General features: G+C 33.1%; 1 protein-coding gene across 1 annotated transcript in view; it reads right to left on the minus strand.

Annotated features, from left to right (window-relative positions):
• Window positions 1–3,528: 3,528 nt before the first annotated feature.
• The window catches only part of TMEM161B (transmembrane protein 161B), a 72,255-nt gene continuing 48,093 nt past the window's right edge, over window positions 3,529–27,690 (minus strand). The window contains exons 5-12 of the mRNA XM_045565886.1: window positions 27,041–27,047; window positions 14,409–14,607; window positions 13,834–13,894; window positions 13,203–13,343; window positions 10,434–10,547; window positions 7,163–7,337; window positions 6,003–6,099; window positions 3,529–4,816 (exon numbers count right to left, since the gene is read on the minus strand). Coding sequence (XP_045421842.1) covers window positions 4,539–4,816; window positions 6,003–6,099; window positions 7,163–7,337; window positions 10,434–10,547; window positions 13,203–13,343; window positions 13,834–13,894; window positions 14,409–14,607; window positions 27,041–27,047 — 1,072 coding nt within the window. The 3' untranslated portion in view covers window positions 3,529–4,538. The remainder of the gene's footprint in view (window positions 4,817–6,002; window positions 6,100–7,162; window positions 7,338–10,433; window positions 10,548–13,202; window positions 13,344–13,833; window positions 13,895–14,408; window positions 14,608–27,040; window positions 27,048–27,690) is intronic.

Consider the following 27,690-nt stretch of genomic DNA (forward strand, 5'->3'; position numbering starts at 1 on the left):
TCCTCCACTAGATGCTAAGCTTTGGAAGAAAGGAATTTTGTTATTTTGCTCAATACCATATCTAGGGCAGGTAGAACAGTCCCGGGCACATTATAGGCACTCAATAAATATTTACTGAATAATTAAATAAGTACAAACCAAAATATTCCAGAGAAAAGATTTTCTGTGAAGTTGTCTTCAAATAACAATAAGTAAATACCCTTCAAAATGATCCATAACCATCCCTGAAGACAAAAATAGCTCTACGTTTTTCTCATGCTAATACAGAGAGAAATCAATTATGAGATTTAGAAATATATAACCATACATTTAATGTAAACTCTTCATTTTAAAGATGATAAAACTGAGGTCAACAGTCATGATAATAATTTAATTCTATTTAATTAGTATGGATTAAATGCTTAGTAAGTACAAAAAAAAATAGCTAATTATAGGCAGAAATGGGAAGAGAAGAAATGTTTCCTGATTCTTAGATTAGCATTCTTTCCACAAAATTATGCTGCTACTTAAGAAAATGAATTGCCTTTTGCCAAATGAGAATAAAGAGAGAAGCAACCATATGTAGGGAGATATAGGGTTAAAAAACAAGAAAAATAAAAAATAAGATGGAAGGCTGGGCACAGTGGCCCACACCTGTAATCCTAGCATTCTGAGAGGCCAAGGCAGGAGGATTGCTTTAGGTCAGGAGTTTGAGACCAGCCTGATCAAAAAAGAGACCCAGTCTCTACAAAAAATAGAAAAATTAGATGGGCGTGATGGCACACAGCTGTAGCCCCAACTCCTGGGGAAGCTGAGGTAGGAGGATCGCTTGAGCCCAGGAGTTGGAGGTTGCAGTGAATTGTGATGACACCACTGCACTGTAGCCTGGGTGACAGAGTGAGATCCAGTCTCAAAAAAAAAGATGGAAAAATACAGAATCTCTGACCCATTAGAAATAAGCCCATCCACCATAAACAATTTGTAGCTAAAAAAAAAAAAAAGGGTCCAATGGTAACAGGAAAAAATATTTAAAAAGGCTATACTTTGTTTTTCTTTTTTCTTAGGAAGAAAACAAAAATAAGTGAAAATGTTTATTACTTCAAAGATCGGAAAAGTTGACATTAGCCTTCTGATCATCCTTAGTGTCCATGTCAGAGTTTTCATGGCTTATAACTAAGCTCAGCTACAAAGCCAGGGTATGGACATAAAGAGATGGGTAGGAGTTAAAAGATGAGACTATACTACTATTTGAGACACTGAGTTCAAGCTCTAGTATTTTAAGTATGTTTAAATCTGATTCTTTAGGCCTCCTAAAGCTCTGTGAAGACACAGGATAATCTACATTCAAAAATCACTTAGTTTTATTTTGCTGAATGGAGTCATATACCTTGCTAAACCATTTTCATTTATGTGATGGCTCAGAAAGTATGCATGAATTCAGAAAATGTTGAGACCTTATGCTTCACAATACTGAGAATTTAATGTTTCATTTGAAAGAATAAAATCTATCCAGTGAAGTTCCAATTATAGATTTCATAATGAATTCTATTTATTGCTTCCTGGACCTGCCAATTCCATTAATAGATGGATATCTCTTCCGAATCATAACTCAAGAAGAAATGTCACTATTTTACCAATGATATTTATATCAGAAACAATAAGACAATGAGCCCATTCTTTTTGCATGCATTGGTCATTTTATATACAGTAATTGGAATCTGGGGGAAATACCAAAGATAATCAAAATGTACACAGATATTAAGCTAAAATTATGTGCTTTTCATTTCAGAAAAATCAACAGGGGTAGGAGAGGAAATACAGCTTTGATTTATATACAGTGCAACAGGCAGGGAGTTTAGGGGGGTGGAGAAGAGTCAATAAATTGTCAAATAAAATTCTACAAATCGTATTAATATAAAGCAAGATTATAAGGGTTTCTACTTAATGTGGCAAACATACATAATTAAAATACCTGAACTTTGAAGCATATTATATTGACTAGAGTCCAATATAAAAAATAAAATAACTCTACTGGTCTAATTTAGGGAAATTAAAATATTACTTGGTTTACATGAAGTACAAACTTTTGCACTTAAAGAAGATAACTCTTTTTTTTTTTTTTGAGACAGAGTCTCACTTTGTTGCTCGGGCTAGAGTGAGTGCCGTGGCATCAGCCTAGCTCACAGCAACCTCAAACTCCTGGGCTTAAGCGATCCTCCTGCCTCAGCCTCCTGAATAGCTGGGACTACAGGCATGTGCTACCACGCCTGGCTAATTTTTTCTATATATATTGTTTTAGTTGTCCAGATAATTTATTTCTATTTTAGTAGAGACGGGGTCTCGCTCAGGCTGGTCTTGAACTCCTGACCTCGAGCGATCCACACGCCTCGGCCTCCCAGAGGGCTAGGATTACAGGCGTGAGCCACCGCACCCGGCCAAGAAGATAACTCTTCGTTCAAAGACAACATGTGTACATAAACCAGTTCAAATTTGTTTCAAAAGGCCAAAAAAACCTAAACCTAAACCAAATCTGTTACTTTAAAATAATGTGCAGTTTGCCCAAGTTCACGGTTTACTTAGAGGTTCAAGTTTTAAAAGAGTGAATCAACAGAATTTTAGAAATACATGTTGTTTCATCCCACAATGATTTCTATGCCTTTCCCCCTGTAACTACTCTGCTGTACAATCTTTGAAACTCAAAAGAATAACGTTAATTTTTTAAATGTAGCTGTTGGGTAAGAGTGATTATAAATACCAGGTAAGATTCTTTTCAAGTCCAACACGTGAGAACTTTCACCTACAAAATAGAAGTTAAACTTTGGTATCATCTTTTTGTAAGATACACACTTATTTTGGTGGTGATGCTGATGTAACTCGAAATATATTTGAAATGCTTCTTCTGGAAATACACATTGAAATATCATCAGGCTATATATTCATTTCAATCAGAGTTTCTCCAGTTTAAGCACTTATTACTCAGTCTTTTAAAATACCAGCTATTTCAAAAATATTTAAATCTACACAAAAGACAGGAATTCGGTGTATTAAAGTTTTTTAAGTGATTGTGAAGCTTAAGCCTTGACAGGAATTCCAAAATGGGTTTCAAACTTGTTTTCACGCCTCCCAAGAGAGTTATATGTAAAAAAATTTATTTGTTAAAACAAGAAAGAAAAACCCTGCTTATCTCTTGTAGTCATTCACTTTGCAATCTTAATCCTTCATTTTGATCTTCAGAAATAAAAAGCATCAAAAGGAACTTTACTCTTTTTTTTTTTTCCCATTTCACTTGAATGTTTCATTCAAAGTTCCTCAATTTTGGCCAGTAATAAAATAAAACTTAATATTTCTAATTCTAGAGACTACAAATTTAAAACAAGTACCATTTAACAAGGGTATATATGATACCTGTAGACTTGGTTAGAGAGAGAAAGATTCTGATTTTTTGAAAATGACAGAAAAAGAATTATAATTTGGGAGAAATCACCTAAGCATCCACAAAACTTTAAGTATTTTCACACATAGGCAACATAAAGAAACTGCCTGCTCTGCTGAACTTTCAAAATGTATTTTAATTTCATTCCAAAAAGAAATAAAATTTCTAGATACAACTACATCTCATTCAAATCACTTTTTGACATACATTCAGCAACATAAAATATTATAAGAATTCAATATTTTCATCTTTTAAAATCTCAATATATTATATGTTTAATATATAATATATATACAATACATACAGGTAGTCAGCAGGATTACAAAGTAATTTTTTAAAAGTCTGATCAATATTGATAAATATTTTTAGACTATTAAAACGAACTATTCAGGATCATAGAATAAAATAAAATATGGCAGGCCAAACCTAACAGCAAGATTGCAGATGTTATATGGCCTATCATTTAAAAAAACTCTCAAGTTGGGTAGTATACATTTTAAAACAACATCTTGCTACTCTCAAGCAGCGGTACTTGTAGATATTCAGCATGTATATCTCCATTAAATTTAAAATAACTATGCAGCTTTCTTTACTGTAATATACAGTAGCAATCTCTTTCTTTCTGTTGGATTTTACTGTTGTTTGAACAGTAACTGATATATTACCAACAGAAGTGACTTTAGCTCTTTTCCCTCCCCTAAAGCATGGCTCAGGTTGAAGACTGTTCTATAGGTAGCCACTATGACTATTAACAGTACCTTAATACCATTAAGCATAATCAGTCAATAACTGGAGTCATATGAGATGTTTCAAAGAAGACTGCTGGAGGTTTCTGTAAACCAAGGTAATTATAAGTATTACCCTTGTAGATAGCCCTCTCACATCAGTAAATACAAAGAGTTAAAATTCCAATGCCACAGTGTAACAGTGAACAATCTATTCTGTGATTTTAAATATTATAACATTAATTCACCCTGAGAATACAGAGGAAACATTTAAAATAAGATATTTTGATATGTTCTTTTTTTTCTTTGTATTTGATTTCTTCTGGTTTTCATCAGCCCTTCAAGGGCACAAGTATTTGAATTTAAAGTAAGACTTGTATATCCTTTTTGTTAACTGAGATTCATGCCACAGTCAGATACTGGTGATAGAAAAGCCCAAAAAGGCTTGTAGAAAAGAGGCAAGCTGCAATCCACCAGGTCAGAAAAGATAGAAGTCCTCGAAAAAGGAGAGGAGTAAAAATATTTTTTAAGCTGCTCAGTGCCACTGTTATTTGTGTAACAGTTACCTTCATCTTCCCATCAGCAGATGGTAATTCAGAGTGAACAGAATTGGAGGGTAGGCTATTATCCACTGGCAAGGTAGACAGAGATTCTGGATAAATCCCCCAGGAATGATTACCTAGAAAATTCAAGACACAAATATAACTTGAAAAGTCACTAATCCAAAGCTTTATATTGAAAAAACAATTCTTTATCCTATATTTGAAATTAACAAGAAGTTTAGTGACACAGTACCTCATTTTATGTTCAAAAAAGAGTAAAATAATAATCTTATTCTATATTCTTAAAAAATTAACTTGACCAGACTATCTGGCCTCATCAGTAAAGGTACACATAAAAGCAAGAAGTCTGATATACTTTTAATTAACTGCACTAAAATATAGTCAAATAATAAAAACAATTTTTTCTTTGTACAAGACATGAATCAACTACCTCTACTGGAGTTACAGGGAACGATTCAGTAGCTTCTGAGAAATCTTTTCTACTTCTAGAATATCAGAATAAATTTCTTTCTCAGAAACTATCTATGATTTCAATGTGAGAAACTATTAATAACTTCCAGAAATTTTTTTCATCATATACTTTCCTACATTGGATAGAATATGAGTCACATAATTTACAATCGAGCAATCTACCTCTTTACATTCCTTAGATTCCTAAAGGGCATTTATGCCCATCATTATCTCTATGGTATCTACTAAGCCCACCTAAATAATACTTTTAGTTCCTTTGAGCTTCTTAAAACACCACATAGCAGACTGCCTGATCTAAGCCAGGGGAAATGATCAATGCAATAATAGATAGTTCTTCAATAACACCACACAGGGACTTGATAGCTTAGTGAAGAGACTTGTAGGAGAACTTTATTCTTTCACAAGAAATCTTTACCCTCACAACATAAGTTATTTAAAATAGAATTCACCAGATGATTCTGTAATGTATGTAAATTTTCAAGTAAAATTGTAATAATTTAAATATTAGGCACTAACAAAGCCTTAAATCATCCTCTTATAACACAAAAGTAACTAAGGTCAACAGTGTTCACTCAATTTACTTGATAAATTTAGAAATTAACTTTTAGTAAACAATTCTTATAAAAGCATAAAGTTATAAAACCACATGGGCCTCAGTTTTTAAAAGCAAGATTATCAATAAACTTCTGCAGCTAAAACTTTGCCATGCTTCTTCTTAAAACTTTTAAAGAGAGAAACAATTTTAAGAGGCACAGTCCTTTGTAAGTAACAAAAAGTATTAATTATAGGTAGAAAATAAAAGATGTTTCCCAGTTATCAGGGCATGCCTACCTAATGTTTTCAAAAGCAGAGTTGTGTGAAGCAGCATTACCAGAGGTGCCACATACTGCAGTGCAATGACACAAAGGTAATAAAAGACTCGAGCCACCTGCAACCAACAATATTCTTAAGTATCTAATACAGCTGACATGTTATGAGTGAATTAAACTTTCATGTAATTGTCAAACTGGAATGCTTAAGAGATAAGCAATCCTTTCATGAGAAGGAAACTAAATGTTAATAAGTTTGAACTTCATTATAAATGTCCCCTTTCTGAAAACTGACTTCAGAAAGGCCCAGTTTGAAAAATAAGTTATTAAAATGTGAGAATATTAAAATGGATTCCACAAAATTAGTTCTTTATACACAGAAATTAATATATATGTATACATTAGTTCTGTATACATAGAAATTAATCATTAAAATTCAAATGGTATATATTCACTTACATCTCAACAAAATGTTTAAATCTGTAAGGAGATCTACAAACTATAGTAGACATCATATATGAGCATAAACTCTTCATAAATAAGTATTAAATCCCCATTCTACATGAACACATTTGATTGAAGTCAAATATGGACAATGTAAAAATATATGAAAAGTGAAACAAAAAAAGTTTTTAAATCTTGATAAATGCCCCTAACCATGGAAGTGAATCAAAAACAGGTAACTCAACACCAAATCTCTAAAAAACACACGATCAGGTTATAGTTCTATTATAACAGTGGATAGATTCCTATCCCTTTCCTTCTCTGGAATCCTCATTAAAGACTTATATTTCACATTCAAGTACATGGAATTAAAAGAAGTAAATTTAACCACTAGTATTTCCTATCCTTTAAGTCATAAAGTCTGAACAATATATGTCTTTTAAATCAATTAGAAGAGTGCCTTTTAGCAACGGTAGGCACACCACAGCTTTGTACCGCCCAACTGTACCCACTTAAAGCACTTAAGGCAGAAAGAGGAATTGAGACCCTTTCTTCACTTAGCACCAAAATCAGATCAAGGTCTCTTTGATATGTCAAGTTTTAGATTATTCAGTTTATTTACAACAAGAATACTATATGTTAAAACATTAATTATTGTCTATTAAGGGAAACCAAAATTTTTTTTTTTAACAACACAGATTTTGCTATTTTTCATTTTGACTATGGTATAAAACTTACCATTTTCTGTAGCTCAACTGTACTTATTCGCCCTGCTTCTTTTTTCATCTGATCCACACATTTCTGGGCTAAGTTTAAATAAGCTTGCAGGTGACTACGCATCATGGCCAACCGTAAAGCACACAGCAGGATTATTAGCCAGAGTCGCAGAGTATCGAATGTAGCTTCTGTCATTCTACAGATCAAAAAGTTGATACAGTGCTCTCAAAGACCACAATATGCTAGCATGCTAGTTATATGTTAATGTTCACCATATAAGATATAAGAAAGCTACTCTTAGCTACAGTTGGAGACCTAAAAGAATCCCACTCTGCCATAGACTTATCTATACAATACTTTCACTTATATAATAGAACTAGATAGATAAATGTATCACAAAAGTATAAGAAGCAACATATCTAGAAGAAAAAAGTAGAGAAATACTTGGGATTCTTTTCTCTATCTACCCTCCTCTATGGAAGAAAAATTGGCTGTGACATGATAACAGAAGTTGGGTGCTCTTAAACTAGAGACTAAGGGAAAGAAACAAGAAAACCACAGGGATTGCCTATGAAACTAATCAAGTTAATGACCTATCATTGGCTATAGTTTTGTTTGATTATATACATATTTGGATGAGATCCTCACTTTGCTGAGTTTCTAACTGGGACCATGGGAAAATTATTAATAAAAATTCTGACACATTATGAAGAAATCTGATTCCTCTACAATTTACTTAACCTGCTATGTGCCGAAGCTGGCTCAGTTCTCAGCAATTCCTCAAGGCTAAGGTGAGGATTCCAGGAGAAAAGATGTACCCTTAGGACATCTTTTCAGAAACTAGATCACTGGTAAGGGCTCCTTAAAGGGTTTAGAAAGAAGATAAAATTAACTTCTGAAATCTTTTTGGGCTTTAATGTTCATAAAAGACCATGGTTTCTCCTCTGATAAAAGACTACATTGTGAGTAATTTGAAAGTAATGACTAGATTACCCCTGGCATTTAGTCTAATTTCTAGCACACTTCAGGCACTTAATATGACTCTTGAAATGTAGACTGCTCTGCCAGATAGGGCCTGGAACTTAGCAAGGACACGGTCTCCCTGAAAATCTTAAGAACATGAGGGTGGAATACATGAATATAAAGAATACATGGGAAAAGATTTTTTTAAAAAAACCTGATAATACTTCTCCTCAAACAGGTTCTATTATCACCCCAACCTCTGTCCAGTGGCAAGCACCTAGGAAAGAAACTAAACTAAAAGCTGGGGAAATAATGTTGAAGAATAATACAAGAAACAGGAAGGGCAGAGAAGACGTGAAAGTGTACAATTTTGTTTAATCTGTTTACGCAACAGGTCAAAAATACGGATGAGGTCAAAGAGGGAAGAAAACTATAGGAAGAGGACCTCAAGTCTTCATTATGAACAACATTTTTCCTATAATTTAATATATACCAAGAGGAAAGCTCCTTATTCCCATATCCATTAAGTATTCACTACTAATCAATCCATGCAAAGTTTGTAGTCAGGCTGAAAGTGGGAAGTATATAAACCACCAAATGTTTTATGTATACCAAATATGGCTGAATAACCTTAGCCAAACTATTTAAACTCTGAGTCTGTTATTTCATCTCTAGAATGGGATGAGAAGAGCAACCACAATAGACAATTATTATAAAAATAATTTATAAAATATGTAAAGTATCAATACCTAGCATAATAACTGGTATGTCATAAATACTACTTTCCTTGTTTTCTCAATGTAACTAAGGTCAATATAAAATCAGAGAACATAATTACAGGAATATGAAATCCAATTTCTATGACCAAATTTAAAGGAAGGATTAGGAATTCTTTTAGCATCAAAGACATGAATTAGAAGTTCCTCTGAGATTTTGTCTAGAAACCTATGGTTCTTAGGATAAAACATAATTACAGGAATACGAAATCCAATTTCCATGACCAAATTTAAAGGAAAGATTAGGAATTCTTTTAGCATCAAAGACATGAATTAGAAGTTCCTCTGAGATTTTGTCTAGAAACCTATGATCCTTAGGATTACATTTAAATACTTAGGGTATCTGTCAAGTTAAAATTACCATTAAGGTTTAGTTGTGTGGGGAAAAAATATTGCTTCTTCAGTGAATATTTCCCTAGTTCAATAGAATTAACTGTAAACAAACAAACAAAAACTGTCATGGTCATCACTGATTATATACTCCAAAACAAATGAATTTGTAACCCGGATCTAAAAAAAGTACATAAAACGTGCACTGTGGAATCAATGACTAGTCAAGCTTTTCTACTTTAATTTTGATGAGGCAAAACAGTGAAAGGAATATTTATTAAGCACTTACTTCCAGCTGGTTGCATTACATGTGTTCTTGGATTTAATTCCAATGATAATCTTGTGAGGTAGATACTATTATCTTCATTTTCCAGATGGGGAAACAGAGGCTCAGAGAATTTAAATATCTACCTCAACTGACAGTTTTAGTGAGTGGCAGAGCTGGAGTTTGAACCACCTGTGTCTGAATTGTTCTAATACTCTAACATAGTTCCACAAGGCTAATGAGTTAACAGATCAAGTACAGTTATTAATGCCTTTTAATAAATTATTTCTATGCTTCCTTACCATCTTCTTCTGTTAAAATATAGTTGCCTAACTGGAGAAATATGAACTAGTATTAGATAATAATGTTAAGTCATTATTTTTAATTTTCTTACATGTGATAATATTGTTATGTAGAAAAATATAATTTTTAGAGATGCAAATTAAAGTACTTAGGGGTAAAATTATTATGTCTCTAACTGGAAAATACTTCATCAAAAAACAAAACCCAAAAATTAATGAAATATGGAAAATGTTAACAACTGTTAAATACAGGGGATGAATATATGAGTTTCCCTTTATACTATCCTTTTTTCCTCCATAATTTTCACAATTAAAAAATATAAAAGAACTGCAGAAGGTATCTAAACAATAGGCACAATGACAACAGAAAAATGTCAGATGACAACAATTGGACATTAAGAACAGAAAAAACTTACAAGTACACAAGATAATATTAGCGCAAGGTAATAATCATTAACATTCATTAACAAAGATCACAACAAGGTTAAATGATGGCCTGTAGCTTTAATTTTATATCACATCCTTTAGCATTTCTATTGATGTTCGAAAAATACAGTGTCCTAATTTATCATATAAGAACTTTACAAATAACATTTAGGAAAGCAGTTTTGATTATATAATGAAATGAAAATTAGCCCTCAAATACCCATACTTACAAAGGGATATTTTCTTTACCCAGTGGTGGGTTCATAATGTAGTCTTTGGTGATTGGTTTTACCCAGAGCAGAACCATAAATAAAGGCGCCAAGAAGTTGATATGAAGTAATGTTCTGAAAGTACATAAGAAATAAACATAAAAACCTAGAAACAACATGTGCTAATAAACTACAGAAACTTGAGTCTTACTAAAATGAAGGCAGGAACTATTTGCAGTATTTTACATTATAGTACTACTGTCATCATTATTTTATAGTTATCACCATCATTTAACACTGATTTGAGCCCATGAAAAACTATATCATTATCTTAATTTTTTAGATGAGAACATTTAGATCCAGGAAAGTTAAAGACTTGCTCATGACAATATAACAGGTTAGGGGCAGATCTAGGACTAAAATCCAGATTTGTTCATTTCTATTCTAGTATTCTTTAATAATCCTATGCTATATCCCTGATTCAATAAACAGGTATTTTAATGATTCTCTAACTTTAGAGAGTCAATGAATCTAATGGATTTTCAGAATGGTAGAGTCAATTGAAACAAAGTGCCTGCTCATTATCTACAAGTAAATGACAGTGATTAGCCAGTTCCATAACACTAAAAGGCATGTGGCATAAGGAACCTACTGCAACAACTTGTAAACTGAGGAATCTTTCAATATGTAATGATCATTATCATGTTTAAATTACATTGTTAAACTTATAAGTGATTCCACATTTTTATTTCTTTTTCAACTATTATGAACATACCTGAAATTAATTTACTCATCCTATATATATCAAGAAAATTTACATTACTCTTGACAAGGCAATATACCTAACACAGCAAAGGGTTTCAGGCCTGAGCCATAATTTCATTGTTAATTGTTCAAGTTTGTAATCTACAGAGACAGATGGCTGATAAAAATTTTTCTTATTTTAGAAAAAAGGCAAATTCTTCAGATTATTTTATTACCATGTACTGCTTTCATTACCAACCACACTTAAGGGCTAAACTGGAGGATTAAAAATACACATACAAACATACACATTTTAAAATATCACTACATAGGCAAGAGACAGTGATGTGTGAGCAAACAGGGCTGAGTCAGGAAGCCATAAACACCTGACAGGGGAAAGGCGGAACTCTGGTTCTAACCTCTAATATTAAAATAGGTCCTAGTGCCTGGCCACAGGGGGTGAACAGAATGCTGCTCTTTGTGCCAGTCATGTTATTCTCGTAACAGAACTAGCTTGCCCATACCCTTGTATCAAGGCAGAGTGCTACAACACAATGAGGGGCTACAATAAACTGAAAATAAAATAAAATCCCAAGTCTCCAAGGAAAAAAAAATCTTAAAAAGAAGCCACATTTTACTGAAGAGGACACTAAAAGGACCCCCCCACCAACCACTACTAAATGCTTTAAATGTTTTTATAAAGTGATTCTTTCATCCCACAGCCTGGGTAAACCATCAGATGTGGGGGAAGAAAGAAGCAGTATTAGGTATGCAGTGTTGCTAGGGAACACTCCAGTATCAAGGAGCAGCCCACAGCGGTTTCAGTAGCTTGTGAAGGGCTCCCCTCCACCCACCCTTTTCAGCTTATTTAAATCATAACACTGGGGTTAGTGGACTGAAGTGTGTGTGTAGAGAGGAGGGGGAGAACCAGGTTTTGTTTTAAAAGAAGCCATTAGAGAGACAGTGGTGGGAGAAAGGCAGGATGTAGCCAAAAGCATGCTGAGTAAAAGGAGGGGAAAAAAAGAGGGAGGAAGGAGTGTGGAGTGGGAGGTGAGAATAAGTAAACATACGCACAAAGCGTATGTAGAAAAATGGAGGTGAGGTGAAAAAGGCTGTCAAAATTAAATTAAAGGAAAATGACACAGGTAAAAGAGAATGTGAAAGAATTGGCATCATTAAAAATAGGGTTTTAAAGAGCAGAAATGTTAGAAAATACAATCACCCAGAGAACTTAATGACTATAAATACGCATATCAAAACAGAATAGTCTCAAGTTGGGCTTCCACTGCAAAACAAAACGATGAGACAGGAACTTTGATCTGAATATGAGTTGAAGTAGATATAAGCCTGCCTTTCTGTCAAGATGTCTACATCAACAAAAAATCTGTGACAATGACAACCACAAAGAATATAGTAAATGGGCTTTGAACTATATGGAGAGATTCAGTATGATTTTTCTCCATTTCAGAACTAAAATAGAATCTGGTAGTTCAAAGTAATCTACAATATGTAACTTTGTACCATATTAGCAGACCCACAATAAAATAATGTATAATTTTAACGAGAGTCTATTAAGTAGATCAATGACTTAAGGGAAACAAACATCTTTTATACATACAACTTTTAGTTGTAAAATGTTTTAAAATATTTAAAATGAGACATTAAGTTATTTAAATAAATTTATATAAATTTAGATCAGTATTCTTAAGTAAAATGATCTAATTTTTTAAAGGGAAATTTCTTTAGGTCCTCAGTTCAGTTGTAGAGATTGCAGTATCATAAGCATGTGAATTAAAAAGAACTAACATAAATTTGGGTATTTCCATTTTAATCACAATCAGTGGTGTATTTTAATACAAGACAAAATTTAGAAGCAAATAAAAAGAAACTTGCTGATAGTTGAAAGAGAAAGTAATGTGACATCAAATGGTTATTTGATTATTAATTTTCAATACAATAATTTATGATTACATTACAATAATATACCTTCATTAAGATGGAAAACATATATTTATCTGCATGTGCTTATGTACATTTTCCGCTTACTGTGTAATTTTTTCTGTTGCCAAATTCAGGGCATCCAGATGCATTTGAGCCAGCCGTAATCCAGGAAATGTCAAAAAAGCCCCAATGAGTGAACAGAAAATAGCCAGGAAAAATTTGAAAGTAAGTTTTGAAACAGGACTCCTAAAAATAAAATTTTTAAAAAACCTGATCAATTTTTATAATTATTTTTTTAAGAGTTTCCTTTCTTCTAATCAATTACCTTACAAATCACAATAATAAGAGTAAAACAAACAAGTTTCTACAAAAAGACTGCTGGTACTCAAGTACCTATAATGGATCTTGGTGAACTGTAAACTAAACCAAGTATCATTTTAGTCACAGTCATAACAACCCAACTTACATATTCAATACAAAATTCATATGTGATTTGGATATACATTTAGTTTAATTTTTGGAGGCAGGGGAATTAAATAAGATCAAATCTATGTAAGAATTCTATAAAAGATACTAACTTTACACAGCTGTAAAAATTATGAGTACTGATGTTTCTAGAAGTGACAATCCAACTTAAAAAAACTCTTTTCACTGATTTAAAACAACCATTTATAGTAAATACTACTTTATTAAAAATAGAAAATTTAAAAATTTAAATAATTTTCCAAAAACTTACTGAGATTCTAAACCTTGCTTTTCAAGAAATTGCATCGCACTGTTTGAAAAATTTGTAAACCCTGTAGAAAAAAAAAGAGATTACTCTTATCACTGGGGTAAAATACAGAATCTTTCCTTGGAAATAAAATGCTAGAAAACAGAGCATCTTAAATTTTGAAGTGACTAGCTTAGCTCTTTCATGTGTTAATTAGTATGCCATAATGCAATAAAATTTGGTTATTAGCAGGAACATTCTTTGAAAACATCCCTTTGATATTTGTACATTCCATGAGTGTGCATAAAATTTGCATTAATTCTTTAACTATGTGAGTAAACTTTAGCATTACAGAAACTTATTTAACTGTAAGAAAAAATGAGGAGACAGTATTTTTGGAAAGAGGTTAATAAAAAACTTAGTTAAAACAAAAGGAAAAAAGGATCATAAAAATAATACAGGTTATTTAGAACACTGCAGAGTATATAACTCAAATTTAATTTTAAAAATTTATCAGATATTATACTTAAACATTGAGGTTAAAAATATTAACACTAAATAAAACAAAACTGATTTTTAAAGTTGTATGAAACTATTACCTGTTTCAAGTCCAAATTCGAGATAATTTTCCGTTACGATCAAGACAGCCATTGCTTTGACGAAGAAAAAAAATCCAAAGGTGACACAAACTGATCTTTCACCACCATCTTCTACTTTAAAATAGTGTGTAGTTAATGAAAATAGAACTTTGCTGCAGAAGGAAAAGTTCAGGAAAAACCACAAATAACTTTGTGGGAGCTATACACAACCATCTTTACAGGACCTGAACTCCAATAAAATTTGGTTACAACATTTATTTTGATTGTACAACATGCCCTTTGGAAGGAAGTGAAAAACTATTAATAATAAAAATCTGAAGTCTTCCAGAAAATAGGATATAAAAACAAAGCAAATGTAAGTGCAGTTTATAACATTTTAAATAAAGGAAAAGTGCACCCACACATTAAGTTGTAATTAGGAAATTTATTTCTAGTTTACCTCACTCAAATTTTACTAGGAGGTTATCACAGGAATTTTATGCAATAGGTTCCCTGTGACATGAAAAGCAAGAGTACAGGTTATTTTAGTGATGTATCTTTACTGAGCATGTTTGTCAAACAGTTTACATTTATAACTCAACACACAACACACATCACAGGAATCATCTGTAATTGTCCAACAATTTAGAATTTGAGAATTACTAACACCCACTGTTGATCTGTGAAAGCTGAGATCACCACTTGAATTAAGCAAAAGTCTCTTCTAAACAACTTCCAATTGAATATTCAAAATCAGGCAAAGTTTCAACATGCTTACCTATTAAAAAATACTAAAGAGATCATCCTATCTGAACCAACCCCCCTAACACACACACACACACACACACACACACACACACACACACACACACACCCCAAGATTAAATCAGTGCATGTGGACATCCAGAGCTAGAACTCAGATCTCCACTATACCAAACTGTTCTTAACAGTATAAAACAAACAAAATAAGGTACTTGGCAAACAAATCTAGAAAAGCAACTTTTACATAAACTTTATGTCAAGCATGGAAAATAATAACAGCTATCATTTAGTATTTGCCCTGTTCCAGGAGGCATTACCAACTAACTCATTTAATCCTATTATCACTACTTTACAGATTTCTCAAAAACCTTAAAAAATAGGGCCAGGCACAGTGGCTCACACCTGTAATCCCAGCACTTTGGAAGGCCAAGGTGAGAGGCTTGCTTTGAGGCCTGGGCAACATAGTGAGACTCTGTCTCTACAAAAAAAAACACAACAAAAATCAAAAAACAAACCTGGGCATGGTGGTGCATGCTTGTAGTCCCAGCTACTCAGGAGGCTGAGGGAGAAGGAACAACTGAGCCAAGGAGTTTAAGGCTGCGATGGGCCACTGCACTCCAGCCCGGTTGAGTGAGATCGTCTCTTAAAAAAAAATGTGGCAGAGATAAATAAAAACCTCAGTCACAAAGCTATATTAGAGGCAGCTGGTATTTAAATCAAGGCAGCCTGGATCCAGAGTCTATGCACTTAACAACTGTCTATACTGCCTCTACCAAACTGTATGCAACACCTAAGGTAATGTGGTAGTTTAGCAGTAGTAACACATGAAATCTTTTCAAAACAAAGCTGCCCTGACAGAAGCAAAGAGTTCAAACTGTCAGAATCAGAATCCTTACTCAGGAAGAGTTGGGCAAGGATTAAGACTTTCATCCTTTCACCTTAAAAGGAAGTTGTCCTTTGCTACACTATTTAAAAATAGTTAATATAGTTTTTATAGGTCATTACATACGAAATGTCCAATTTTGAATCCAAAGTGTAGTTTATCATATCTCAAACAAGAAGCAGTACAATTAATCTAAGTATGTGCCTAAACTATCCACACACCCTTGCCATTTTAACAGTAGCTTATTTATGCCCGCAGCGAAGAAGCTTGGAGAGTGAGTGACAATGAAATCAGGAAAGAAGTTTTCCACAGTTTGTTGAGAATTAAGTATTGTTCTTTGCAAGAAGTGGTCCAAAGCCTGTAAGTGGTAGTCAGTTGGTGCAAGGTCTGGTGAATATGGTGGATAACAGACTTTACAAGTCCAGTATCTGTAGTTTGAGCAGCTTTGTGTGACATGTGGTCGAGCACTGTCTTGTAAGAGGATTGGTCTGTCTCTATTGACCAGTCTAGGCTGCTTAATCACCAGCATCTTCATCATTTCATACAATTGGTTGCAGTAGACATCTGCTGTAATTGACTGACCAGGTTTCATGAAGTTGTAGTGGATAATACTAGCACTGGATCACCAGATACCATTAGCTTTTTTTGACAAATATTTGGTTATGAACTGTGTTTATCCAACCATTGTGCCAAACACTTGTGATTGTCAAAAAGAATCCATTTTTCAACACATGTCACAATATGGTATAGAAATGGTTCACCTTTATGTCATGACAGCAAACAAAGGCAAGCTTCCAGATGATGATTTCTCTTCTGACGCTCATTTAATTCATGAGGAACACATCTATCCAGCTTCTTTACCTTGTCAATTTGTTTCAAATGGTCCAATATTGTTGGAATAGTAACGTCAAACCTGGCTGCTAATTCACGCATAGGTTGAGATGGATTCACTTCTACTGTAGCTTTCAGCTCATCATTATCCACCTTGATCTCAGGTCACCCATGTGGCTCAGTTTCAAGATTAAGGTCACCAGACTTTCTCAAACCATCCAAGTACTATGCCTTCAATAGCCACATCCTTCCCAAACACTTCATTGATATTTCAAGCTTCTGTGCTGCACTGGTTCCATGATAGAACTCATACTCAAAAATAACACAAATTTTGACTTACCCATGGTTTCACAAAAATTGCTCTAAAAAAAAATTTGAAAGATAATCAGAAGCCAAAATGTGCATGTGAAAGACTGATGTACTTTCACAATAAAAATAAAACAAGAAGTGCAGAAGTGAATTGTCAGAGATATCAACTGTCAAAGTTAGTACTTAAGGGAATCTGACATTTCATACTTAATAACCTAACAGTCCTTCTCTACTCTTAGGGTACTTAGGTCATTGGATATAAATGTAGAGTCCCAGCTGCTCTAACTATGGGCACCTACCTCCATGTAGGCCAACTTGATGGTGATGAAGATAACTTTTTGGTATCTTTCAAATGGAACTTGAAATAAATCTCTACTAGGATGTAAACTCCATGAGAGCAAGGATTCTTTTTTCTTTTGTTCAATGTTACAGTCACAGTAACAACAACAGTGCCTGGCACATAATAGGTGCTCAAACAATTGGTAAAGAAATTTTGCCATAGAAATAATGTTTTTCATAGTAGTTCAGATAAGCAGAAATAGTATTAATTTGATGCTTTAATGGTAAATAGAAGTTTCGAAAAATGATATTAATAACAACACTTTCCCTGAGATAATATACCCGAAGTCCAAAACAATCAATGCTTTTTTAGAAAAAGTTTTAGTCTAAAATCTGTTTTTATTGGTAATAATGAAAATACAAATTAGTTACTACTCACAGGTACAAAGGCTAAGACTTTGTTTTCCTAAGGCTTATTAGCAGATAGTTTCCCTTTAAAATGTCAAAAAAATACTAAGTACAGGAGTATCCCATTTTTACCCACCTATTCCTAGGGCAACCAGGACCTCAGAACAATGAGTGATGGGAAATACCTCTATTAACCTCCTTTAGTTAAGCACCTTGCTTTTCAGTGAGTATTGTCCCTTTTCTTGCCATTCATTGTTCTTAGTTAACCCCATTCTAGTCTCCTTTTCACACAAAACTGTTTTTTTCTCAAATACCATCATTCAAGATAAATAAAACACTTTCTTAACTTTGTTTTTCTGATTACTTACTTAGCAATAGCACTATTTTCTTTGAAAACATATCGTCCTGTATGCTACATTATGGATCAAATGAACTTTCACGGGCTAAATTTGGGAGGAGAGGGATGCCATTTATAGTATTATTTCTCTAGGAAAAGGAAACTTTATTTTCAAGCATTTTAGAATGCAATCTACATGTAAGCTGGAGGTACTATCTAAAAATTGCTATACTAGCAACTAGTTTCAACTTTTTAATATATTTCTTTAGAGACTATTACAATATTATAGACTATTTACACTACCATATTTTATAAATTAAGTAGTTACTTGCTTCTGAGACAAGACAAAATCAAATAATAAAAAGCTAGATGATAACCCCTGGACTTTCTGATTAAAAAGACCTCTGCAGGTTTACATATTTGCGATAACAAATATATGCTTTAGGATACACCGAACCAGAAAAATTTATTAATACAAAGAGCTTCAGCTTACATATTCTGAAGACATTTATTTACCAGGTTTGTTACTTTCATTCAAACTATCTTCTTATATCCACCATAACTCAGGTTACATATAATGGCCAAGTACTCAAACAAATTACTTTTTTAATGTAAGAAATAATAAATTACTAAACAAGTAAATGCCACTGGTTTATGTTTAATACCCCCCATATATTCGGCACTCTAACATAAGGTTATATTGCTCAATTTAACTCTGGAATATTCTGGTTATACAATAATGCAGAAATCTGAAATTCTACTAAAGTAAAAAAGCTGATCTACATAATAATAGATATGAGTTATTCCATGAAATTTAGCATTAGGGGAAAGGGGAAGCTAAATTATTTTTTAAAATACAAGACATAAATCTTCAAGTCTTACAAACCTGCAAAACCAACAATCTCAGCAAAGTGTAGTAAGAATTTAAAGATTAATATTTACATTCCAGTTCTTATCTTGCAATGCAGTATCTGGTGATGCTTCCATGTTATTCCTTCAAATTTCTTTCTAAAATCACCTAACATCATTGTACAAGTTTTCCCTAAACATATTTGTCAATCTTCTTCCTAGTTTGGCTAACAGCCACTAAATCATTTAAAACCAATAAGAATATACTGCAACACTGTAGAAGTTAGCACATTCTGTAATAACAAGCTTAACCAGGATTGTTAAATTTACACTGTCAATTTCAATTAAAATGACTTATAGGGTTTCACAGAAACACATTTAGTTTCTATGTTATTTTAAGAAAAAAATGTGAATTTTTTTTAGCTTTTCTACAACTTAATCTTTGCATACAAGCTACCACTATTCTCTTCTCCTTTTCTATAATAGCATCCATTTCAGAGTTTTTGCATTTATGCTCTCACCTCAGAGACAAACACTGGTAGTCTACAGTTACACTAAAAAGACTTTCTGATGAAAAAATTGGAAAGACTATCTACATTAAGAGACTAAGACCCTAACAGTAATCAACAGTTTCCAGCTAGAGAAGATACAGACAGGACCTGCCTCACCATCAATGCAAACCTATCCCGTTAACACGAGAAAAAATATATTGTATCTAATGAAAAATGCTTCTGACAGAAGCCAGCTGTTTGTGCCAAGAAGAAAAAAGGTTAAAAGGAATTCATCTAAACCATCCTGCATAATCTTAAATTCTTGGAATAGTTTCATAATTAACCAAAGTAATAAACATACTGTAATTTAGCTTTACCTTATTGACTTTTAGGTAGTTTAACTAATAAAGAAAAAAACTACAAAATTAAGACCTCCCTGCTTAAACTGTCTAACTTCTCCTCAGAGGATAAAACAAAGTATTATACATAGAAGAGTCCAGTACACAACTAGTTTTAAAATTATGCAATTTTAAAAGCATAACCTTACTATATGTATGATTAATAAGTGATATTACTCACTTAGTAATAGATTTGAAAGACAGGTTAATTAAGTGTGAAAAAAGATAAAAGTGAACAACAGAGAACAAAAGATCTGATTTTAAATAAATAGGACTACTAAAGCTTTTTCCATGCAAATTGTGGTTTTTTCTTTTAAAAAGTAGAGAATCTGAGTACCACGTTTTCTAAAAAACAAATTAGGAAAAATTTTTATAAGTCTTCAAAGAAACTTTAAACCTGAACATTTAAGATAGAATTTAAGAAACACAAAACACTATAAGACTGGAGATGAGATTCTACAATACAGATGCTCAAACTTTTCGCTCCAGGATATTTTGAATTTCATGTTCTTTACTCATTTATCTTTTCTCCAAAACTAACAACCAAAAGCCAGTGATTTATTTTACTAGTACAGGTTGAGTATCTCTTAACCAAAATGCTTGGGTTCAGAAGTGTTTCGAACTTTGGATGTTTCCAGATTTTGGAATATTTGCATATACATGATGAGATATCTTGGGGATGAAACCCAAGTCTAAACACGAAATTCATTTATATTTCATATACACCTTATGGACATATAGCCTGAAAGTAATTTTACACAATGTTTTTAATAATTTTGTACATGAAACAAAATTTTGACTGCATTTTGACTGTGATCCGCCACATGAGATCAGGTGTGGAATTTTCCACTTGTGGTGTCATGTTGGTGCTCAAAGTTTCAGATCATGGATCATTCTCGATTTCAGACTTTTGGATTAGGGATGCTATATCAAACACCTGGTCCATCTCTTTTTCTTGGCACTGTAAGGAATAGCTTACACAATAGAAAAGAATAATGAAAAGGGAGTAAAAGGAATTCTAAAAACAAAATATAAAAATTCCAAAACCACAACCAAACTGCTTTTGATATATAGCTATGATCTCTCACAGTTTGAGGGCCCTAAGCCCAGGTTTGAAAAACTCTGCTTCATTTTTACTGACTGGATACTAGAATCTACAAAGACACAATTTCCAACTCCTTCAGTATACTTAAAAGAAAAATAACATCTTTGGCCAAAAGTGATACCAAATGATCAGAATGAAATTTCCCCAAAATAACATCTGCCGCCATACTTTGTTACTCTAAAATAATAAAATAAAATAAAATATAAAATATGTCAACTAAATTCAAGGAAAACAAAATTAGATGCAACTTGATACAGGCACGAAGGATGACAGTGTTCTTATCATTAGTGCTTTATAATCTCACTCCACAAATGCCTAAAATGTTATAATCCCTATATCCTCAATTCATACTGCATACTGGACAAATATTAAAACTATGTATTTATTGAGTCCCATATTAGAACAAAACCTTAACCCATACGTAATACTATGACCTGGCCATACCCACATGTTTAAGCTTTTATTCAAACTTCACTTAAATCAGAATAGTGTATTTACCATCTCTTGAATGTAACTACTACGTTGTCTTATCTCTCTATCACCTGAAGTACCTCCTTCCCTTCCCCCTATCTATTCAAAGACTCAACTAATGTTCCATGCTTCATGACACTTACCATATTCCTCTCCTGCCCAGACCATTTCCTTCCTCTTCTGAATTCATTGTAGCACTTACTACTATAATTTACTTGCCACATAATGCTATCATGTTATCTCAAGCTGTAGTGTAACAAAGTTGCACAGAAAAAATTCTCTAAGGCCTGGCATGGTGGTTCATGCCTGTAATCCTAGCACTTTGGGAGACTGAAGTGGGAGGATCACTTGAGGCCAGGAGTTCGAAACCAGCAAGATCCTGTTTCTATAAAAAATAGAAAAATTAGTTGGGCATGGTGGCGCCTGTAGTTCCAGTTATCCGGGAGGCTGAGGCAGAATAGCTTGAGCACAGGAGTAGGAGGATGCAGTGAGCTATGCCTATGCTACTGCACTCTTGCCCGAGGTACAGAGCAAGATCCTGCCTCAAAAAAAAAAAAAAAGATTCTAGATCTAGAGTGCCTGGCTGAATCCTGGTTCTACTCTTACTATGTGCTCTTCCACATGAAAATTAATTAACCTCCCTGTGTGTTTCTTCACTTCTAAAATGCAGCCACTATATCCAGCACTTCAGAGGGCTATTTTGAAATTAAAAGACTTTTTCTAGTTCTCAGCAGCAACTTGACATTTTCTAGATAACTGAATTAAATATGCAACTTCTAATACCGAAAAGTAATAAAGGAATGTACAAAAGGACAGATGTGTCACACAATGATACAATTCCTAGTTGCTTGATCTAATTAAATCTTTAAACCTTTTCCATAAAGATCTAATTTAAGAAGAACAAGATTCCCCAAGTGGTAGTGGTGTAGTGTGGGCTGAAAATAAACTTAATAGGTGGGGGCTGACTTCTATATAGGTACCAAGGGGACTCTCAACTCTCCACTCCCACTGTCTTCCAATGAAGCCAGTTAAGTAACCCCACTTTGACTACAGTAGAAGACTAAGATTTCACCTTTGAAGAAAGTAAACCTGAGGCACAGCAGAGTTTAGATTAAGTCAACTGTATTGAAACTAGGATGATTAAGTGAAAGTCTACATACACAAAGGTAGTACTCATCTTGGAAACAAGCACAGTAGATGTGCACACTCCAGGCAGGAGATTAAGGAACTCTCCCCTAGATAAATTAAAAGGCTTCAAAGAAAAGACCAATAGACAATGACATTATGGGCTACCTAAAATAAAACCAGCTTCATTATTACCAAGTTATTTTTTAGTAGAACTATCCAAGCCCCAATTACATACAGAGCTTCCAATTAGCTTTTAGTGGCCGACACTTAAATACAGAAAGAATCCCCAGGCATTAAAGCAGGAATCAGAAAAATCTTTTCTATAGACCAAATAGTAAATATTTTAGGTTTTGCGGGCCATATACAGTCTCTGTAGCATATTTTTTGTCTGCTTTACTTGTTCAACTCTTTAAAAATGTTAAAAACCATTCTTAGCTCAAAAGCTATACCAAAACAGGCTGCAGTCCAGATACTGCAAGCCATAGTTTACCAACCTGTGTTTAGAGCATAGTATCTTATAGAAAAGACAAGAAACAGAATAAGTGACACGAAAAAAGTAATTTAGAGAAAAAAAAAGACATAGGCAACAGAATAAAAAGTTTTAATATACACATAACTATATATAATTAGATACACACATACATGTTTTTATACACAGATATCTATATATATGACATATCCATATTCCATCATGCTAAGCAAAGATAAATGCATCTTTGAAATAAGAGCAGGATGCTCTGAAAAGCAATGGTCAGAATTAAAAATAAGCTCAGAAAAATTAAAAACAGGACAGGCAAAATTGAAGAAAACATAGGTTTGGAAGATGAAGTTGAGGAAGAGTTCCCATAAGCATAACAAAATGAAAAACAGAAAATAAGAAAAAAGGTAATAAAGGACCCTAGCAAATTCCCAGTACAAGAAAGTAAAAAACATACTCATGAAGTACATGATCATGAACCTTCAGAAACCAGACAAATCAAGAGAAGACCGTGAAAGTTTTCTGAGATGGAAAATGAAGCAAAACAAGTCATATGTAAAAGATATAACTATCACAATGATACAGTAATTCTTAATAGAGCTTTCAAAGTTGAGGATCAACAAAGCAATGTCTCCAAAATTATAAAGAAAATTACTAACAATCTAGAATTCTATATCCAACCAAATACCAATCAAATAAATGAGAGTATAAAATTAAGACACTTTCAAAACCACGAGGTCCAAAAATAGTTACCTCACATGCCTACTTCTGAATAAGCTCCACCAAAAACATCTGAACAAGCAAAGAAAGAGAAAAACACTGAATTCTGGAAATGGAAAACTAAATTTGGGAGAAAGGCAATGGGAATTCCTAGGATGATAACAAAAATAAGTCCCAGAATTACAGTTATGCAGCTAGCCTGAAGGGTAACCAACCCAAATAAAAGCCAAAGAATGGAGCTCTCCAGGAAAGGTATTTCCATAGTAAAGAAAAACGAACTAATATAAATAAGTAACCTTGTGGAAAACTGTACGGAAATGCTAATGGAATTAGTAATAAACAAAGAAAAAATAAGTCAATTTTTATAAAAAGCAATAATTCTGAAAAAATTCCAAAAGAAACCATAGTATCTTGTAATGTTCACTTATAAATAATACTTATATAGGCATAAAAATCACTGAATACGGATTTCACCAAAAATTGTACAAAGTAACTACATTAAGAATATCGCAGTTGGGCATATAATCCTAGCACTTTGGGAGGCCAAGGCGGGAGGATCACTTGAGGCCAGACGAGTTTGAGAACAGCCTAGGCAACTTAGCAAGACTCTGTCCCTACAAAAAAATAAACCTATTAGCCAGGTCTGCTGGTGCATGCCTGTAGTCCCAGCTGCTAAGGAGGAATCCAGGAGTTGGAGTTATAGTGACCTATGATTGTACTAGGGCATTCTAGCCTGGGCAACAGAGGGAGACCCTATCTATCTATCTATCTATCTATCAATCAATCAATAAAACAGAGGGATGACATAGTTTAAGAAAGGAAAGTCCTCACCTATCATAACTCATGAAATAAGAGTTAGTAGTATAAAAGCATTATATCTAGAAATATTGCCGGGCGCGGTGGCTCACGCCTGTAATCCTAGCACTCTGGGAGGCCGAGGGGGGGGTGGATCACTCGAGGTCAGGAGTTCGAGACCAGCCTGAGCAACAGTGAGACCCCCGTCTCTACTAAAAATAGAAAGAAATTATCTGGCCAACTAAAAAAATATATATAGAAAAACTTAGCCGGGCATGGTGGCACATGCCTGTAGTCCCAGCTACTCGGGAGGCTGAGGCAGTAGGATTGCTTAAGCACAAGAGTTTGAGGTTGCCGTGGGCTAGGCTGACGCCACAGCACTCACTCTAGTCCGGGCAACAGAGCGAGACTCTGTCTCAAAAAAAAAAAAAAAAAAAGTGGGGATTTTTAAAGGCCAGAAAAAACAGCAAAAATAGGAAGCTAAAAGCCAGAAGTGGCAAAGGGGTAAGGAAGAGGACTGCTGGTTTTTAATACAACAATTTTAGTACTCTTTGACTATATATGAAGTATGTATACATATCATTTGATACAAATCAACATTTTAGAAAATCCAATCTAGATTTTAATAAAGTCTTCATCTACAACTTACCATCACTCCAAAAAGTACATTATATCTTGGAGTTTACCAGAACCTAGGATACATACCAATTCATAGTACATATACATATATTTTGCTAATCTTTAAAATGTCATACACTGAAATTATTTCCAGGTCCTATGAATTAAAATATAGTGAAATGCTCATGATGATCAATTAATATTAACCCATGATTAGAAATGTTTACTGTTTGTGAACATTGTCATAAAACACTGATTTCAATACAAAGACTTTTACACACAAAGACTAGAGACAGATAAACAGATATAGATAAACAGATTAAATATACCCAGAATAAAACAGAGCAAGTATTTAACCTATTTTATAGAGAAATAAAGTTAACAGGCTGCTTTTTTAAGGGTTATAGTCTCCCTCCAAAAGAAAAAAAACCTGAGTATTTTTTAGCAATAGCCCCAGCGTTTAACAGTTTCTGGCCAGGAAGAGATAATCAAAGGTTTGCTGAACCAGTTGAAGTACGTTCTGGGATTTCATGAAAACAGGAAATAAAATTCTGATAGAAAAGACAGAAGAGACTACTTTTGTAGAATCTTCATTATGTTTCAATTCAAACATTGTTCTACCAAACCTTTAGAGCAAAGTATATTACATTCTATTATAATTATATATAATAAACCCAAAAAGAAGCACATGGTGGTAGACCAAACAAAAACCTCTTAAAATGACAATTGTTACCACCTGACTTAATAGGATATAAATCTGGCTTTTTTTTTTTAAGACACACAAGAAATAACTACTACACAAAAGAAATAACTACTACAGTGTGGTGACCCGTTTAGAGTTCCTTAGTGACAACTGTGGTAACTTTATTTTGAGATGACTTGATAGAGAACTTCTGTACTAAGTAACAAAGTTTCTCATTGAGCTACTTAGCAAATTTCTCTAATACCTCTGTAACAAATTATTTTAAAATAAGGAAGAAAAATCCTTGTATGCTCTAATCACATGAACAGTAAGTTACTCACATAAAAAAATAAATCATAAATTACACCTGAAATATTATAAGAACATCTTTCAAAATAAAATTTCTATAAGAGCTATTTCCCTTGACAGATCTTCTATGAAGTAAATTAGATGTATTCACTTTTGCCATTTTGTACACAAATACAGCCTTATAATATAAACTTATGAACATTATGATAATGCCAAAATTAGGCTTTTACATTTATAGACATGTACAACACAAAAAAACACTTACTAGTTAAAAACATGGTATTTAAAAAAAAAAAAACATGGTATTTACTTATGGCTTCAACAATGGAGATAATAAAAGTCAAGTACCTTCATTTTGAGTAAACGCTTTTCCCCACCACTACGCTCCTATGTATTTTCACAGATCATTCTGTAAGTTAGACTTTAATAAAGAAAATTATACTAGTAAATATTCAAACCTGCATATGGGAAACTAGTGATGCAAACAGTCATTTTCTTTTAACAATTTTTTTTCTCCTTACCCCTCATTTCTAGCTGAATGGACCATCTATTTTACATGGTAAGTTATTTTGTTTTACATTACAAAATCTCAACCCTTGAATCAAAGAATGTTAGGAGTGGAATAAAGTTTTTTCTGCCAAAGGCGGACATTCTTAAAGTTCTAATTTAATATTAACATTTTTTGCAATTGGAAAAAGGCCATATTTTATACATGCAAATATAAAAATTCTGATAGCAAAGAAAAATCAAGGACAAGTGGGAAGATTTATTTCAGGAAGAAGTATTTTAAACATTTTTACCTTCAAGCTGAAAATAAGAGGTTTCAAATGAACAGGCTTAATTTCTTAGCTCTACAATGGCAAATTTCTCTCAGATCTAGGATAACCACTTAACTAATGTATACTTATCAAGGTACCATTATGTTTGAACTTAGTTTTTATTCACATTGCTTTAAAGGCCCAATTCTCATATTAAGAAAACATGTCTTTTATACCCTAACATCCTGAAATTATTCAAAGACATTGTATCAATAGTTTTTTGAGAGACAGACCATATTCCAAGAAGAAATATTTTGTTGTCAATACACATATATGATTGATAGTATCCTAAGGAATAAACACAGAGGTTTCTCAAACATTTTTCACAAATTTATGATTATCTTCTAAAAATAGATCATTTCCACTCAACTAAGCAATTTTCATGTAAACTGAAAGTTTTTCTATTCTGTGAAAAAAAGGAAGATTATATTCTTATTTTTTGTGAACACTATCAATAAAAAAATCCTAATTTTTTTCCTATTCAAATGATTAAACCTCCATCTATTTTTCCATAAGAAAAGGTGAAACACTCAAAACACACTACATTTTGCATTCTATACTGCAAAGATACTAGAAACCACACCAAAAAATCCATTAGTGATGTACATTGAAAATTAACAATAAGTTTGTCA

This window comes from Lemur catta, chromosome 12 (genome assembly GCF_020740605.2).
Source record: "Lemur catta isolate mLemCat1 chromosome 12, mLemCat1.pri, whole genome shotgun sequence".
Taxonomy (NCBI): Eukaryota; Metazoa; Chordata; class Mammalia; order Primates; family Lemuridae; genus Lemur; species Lemur catta.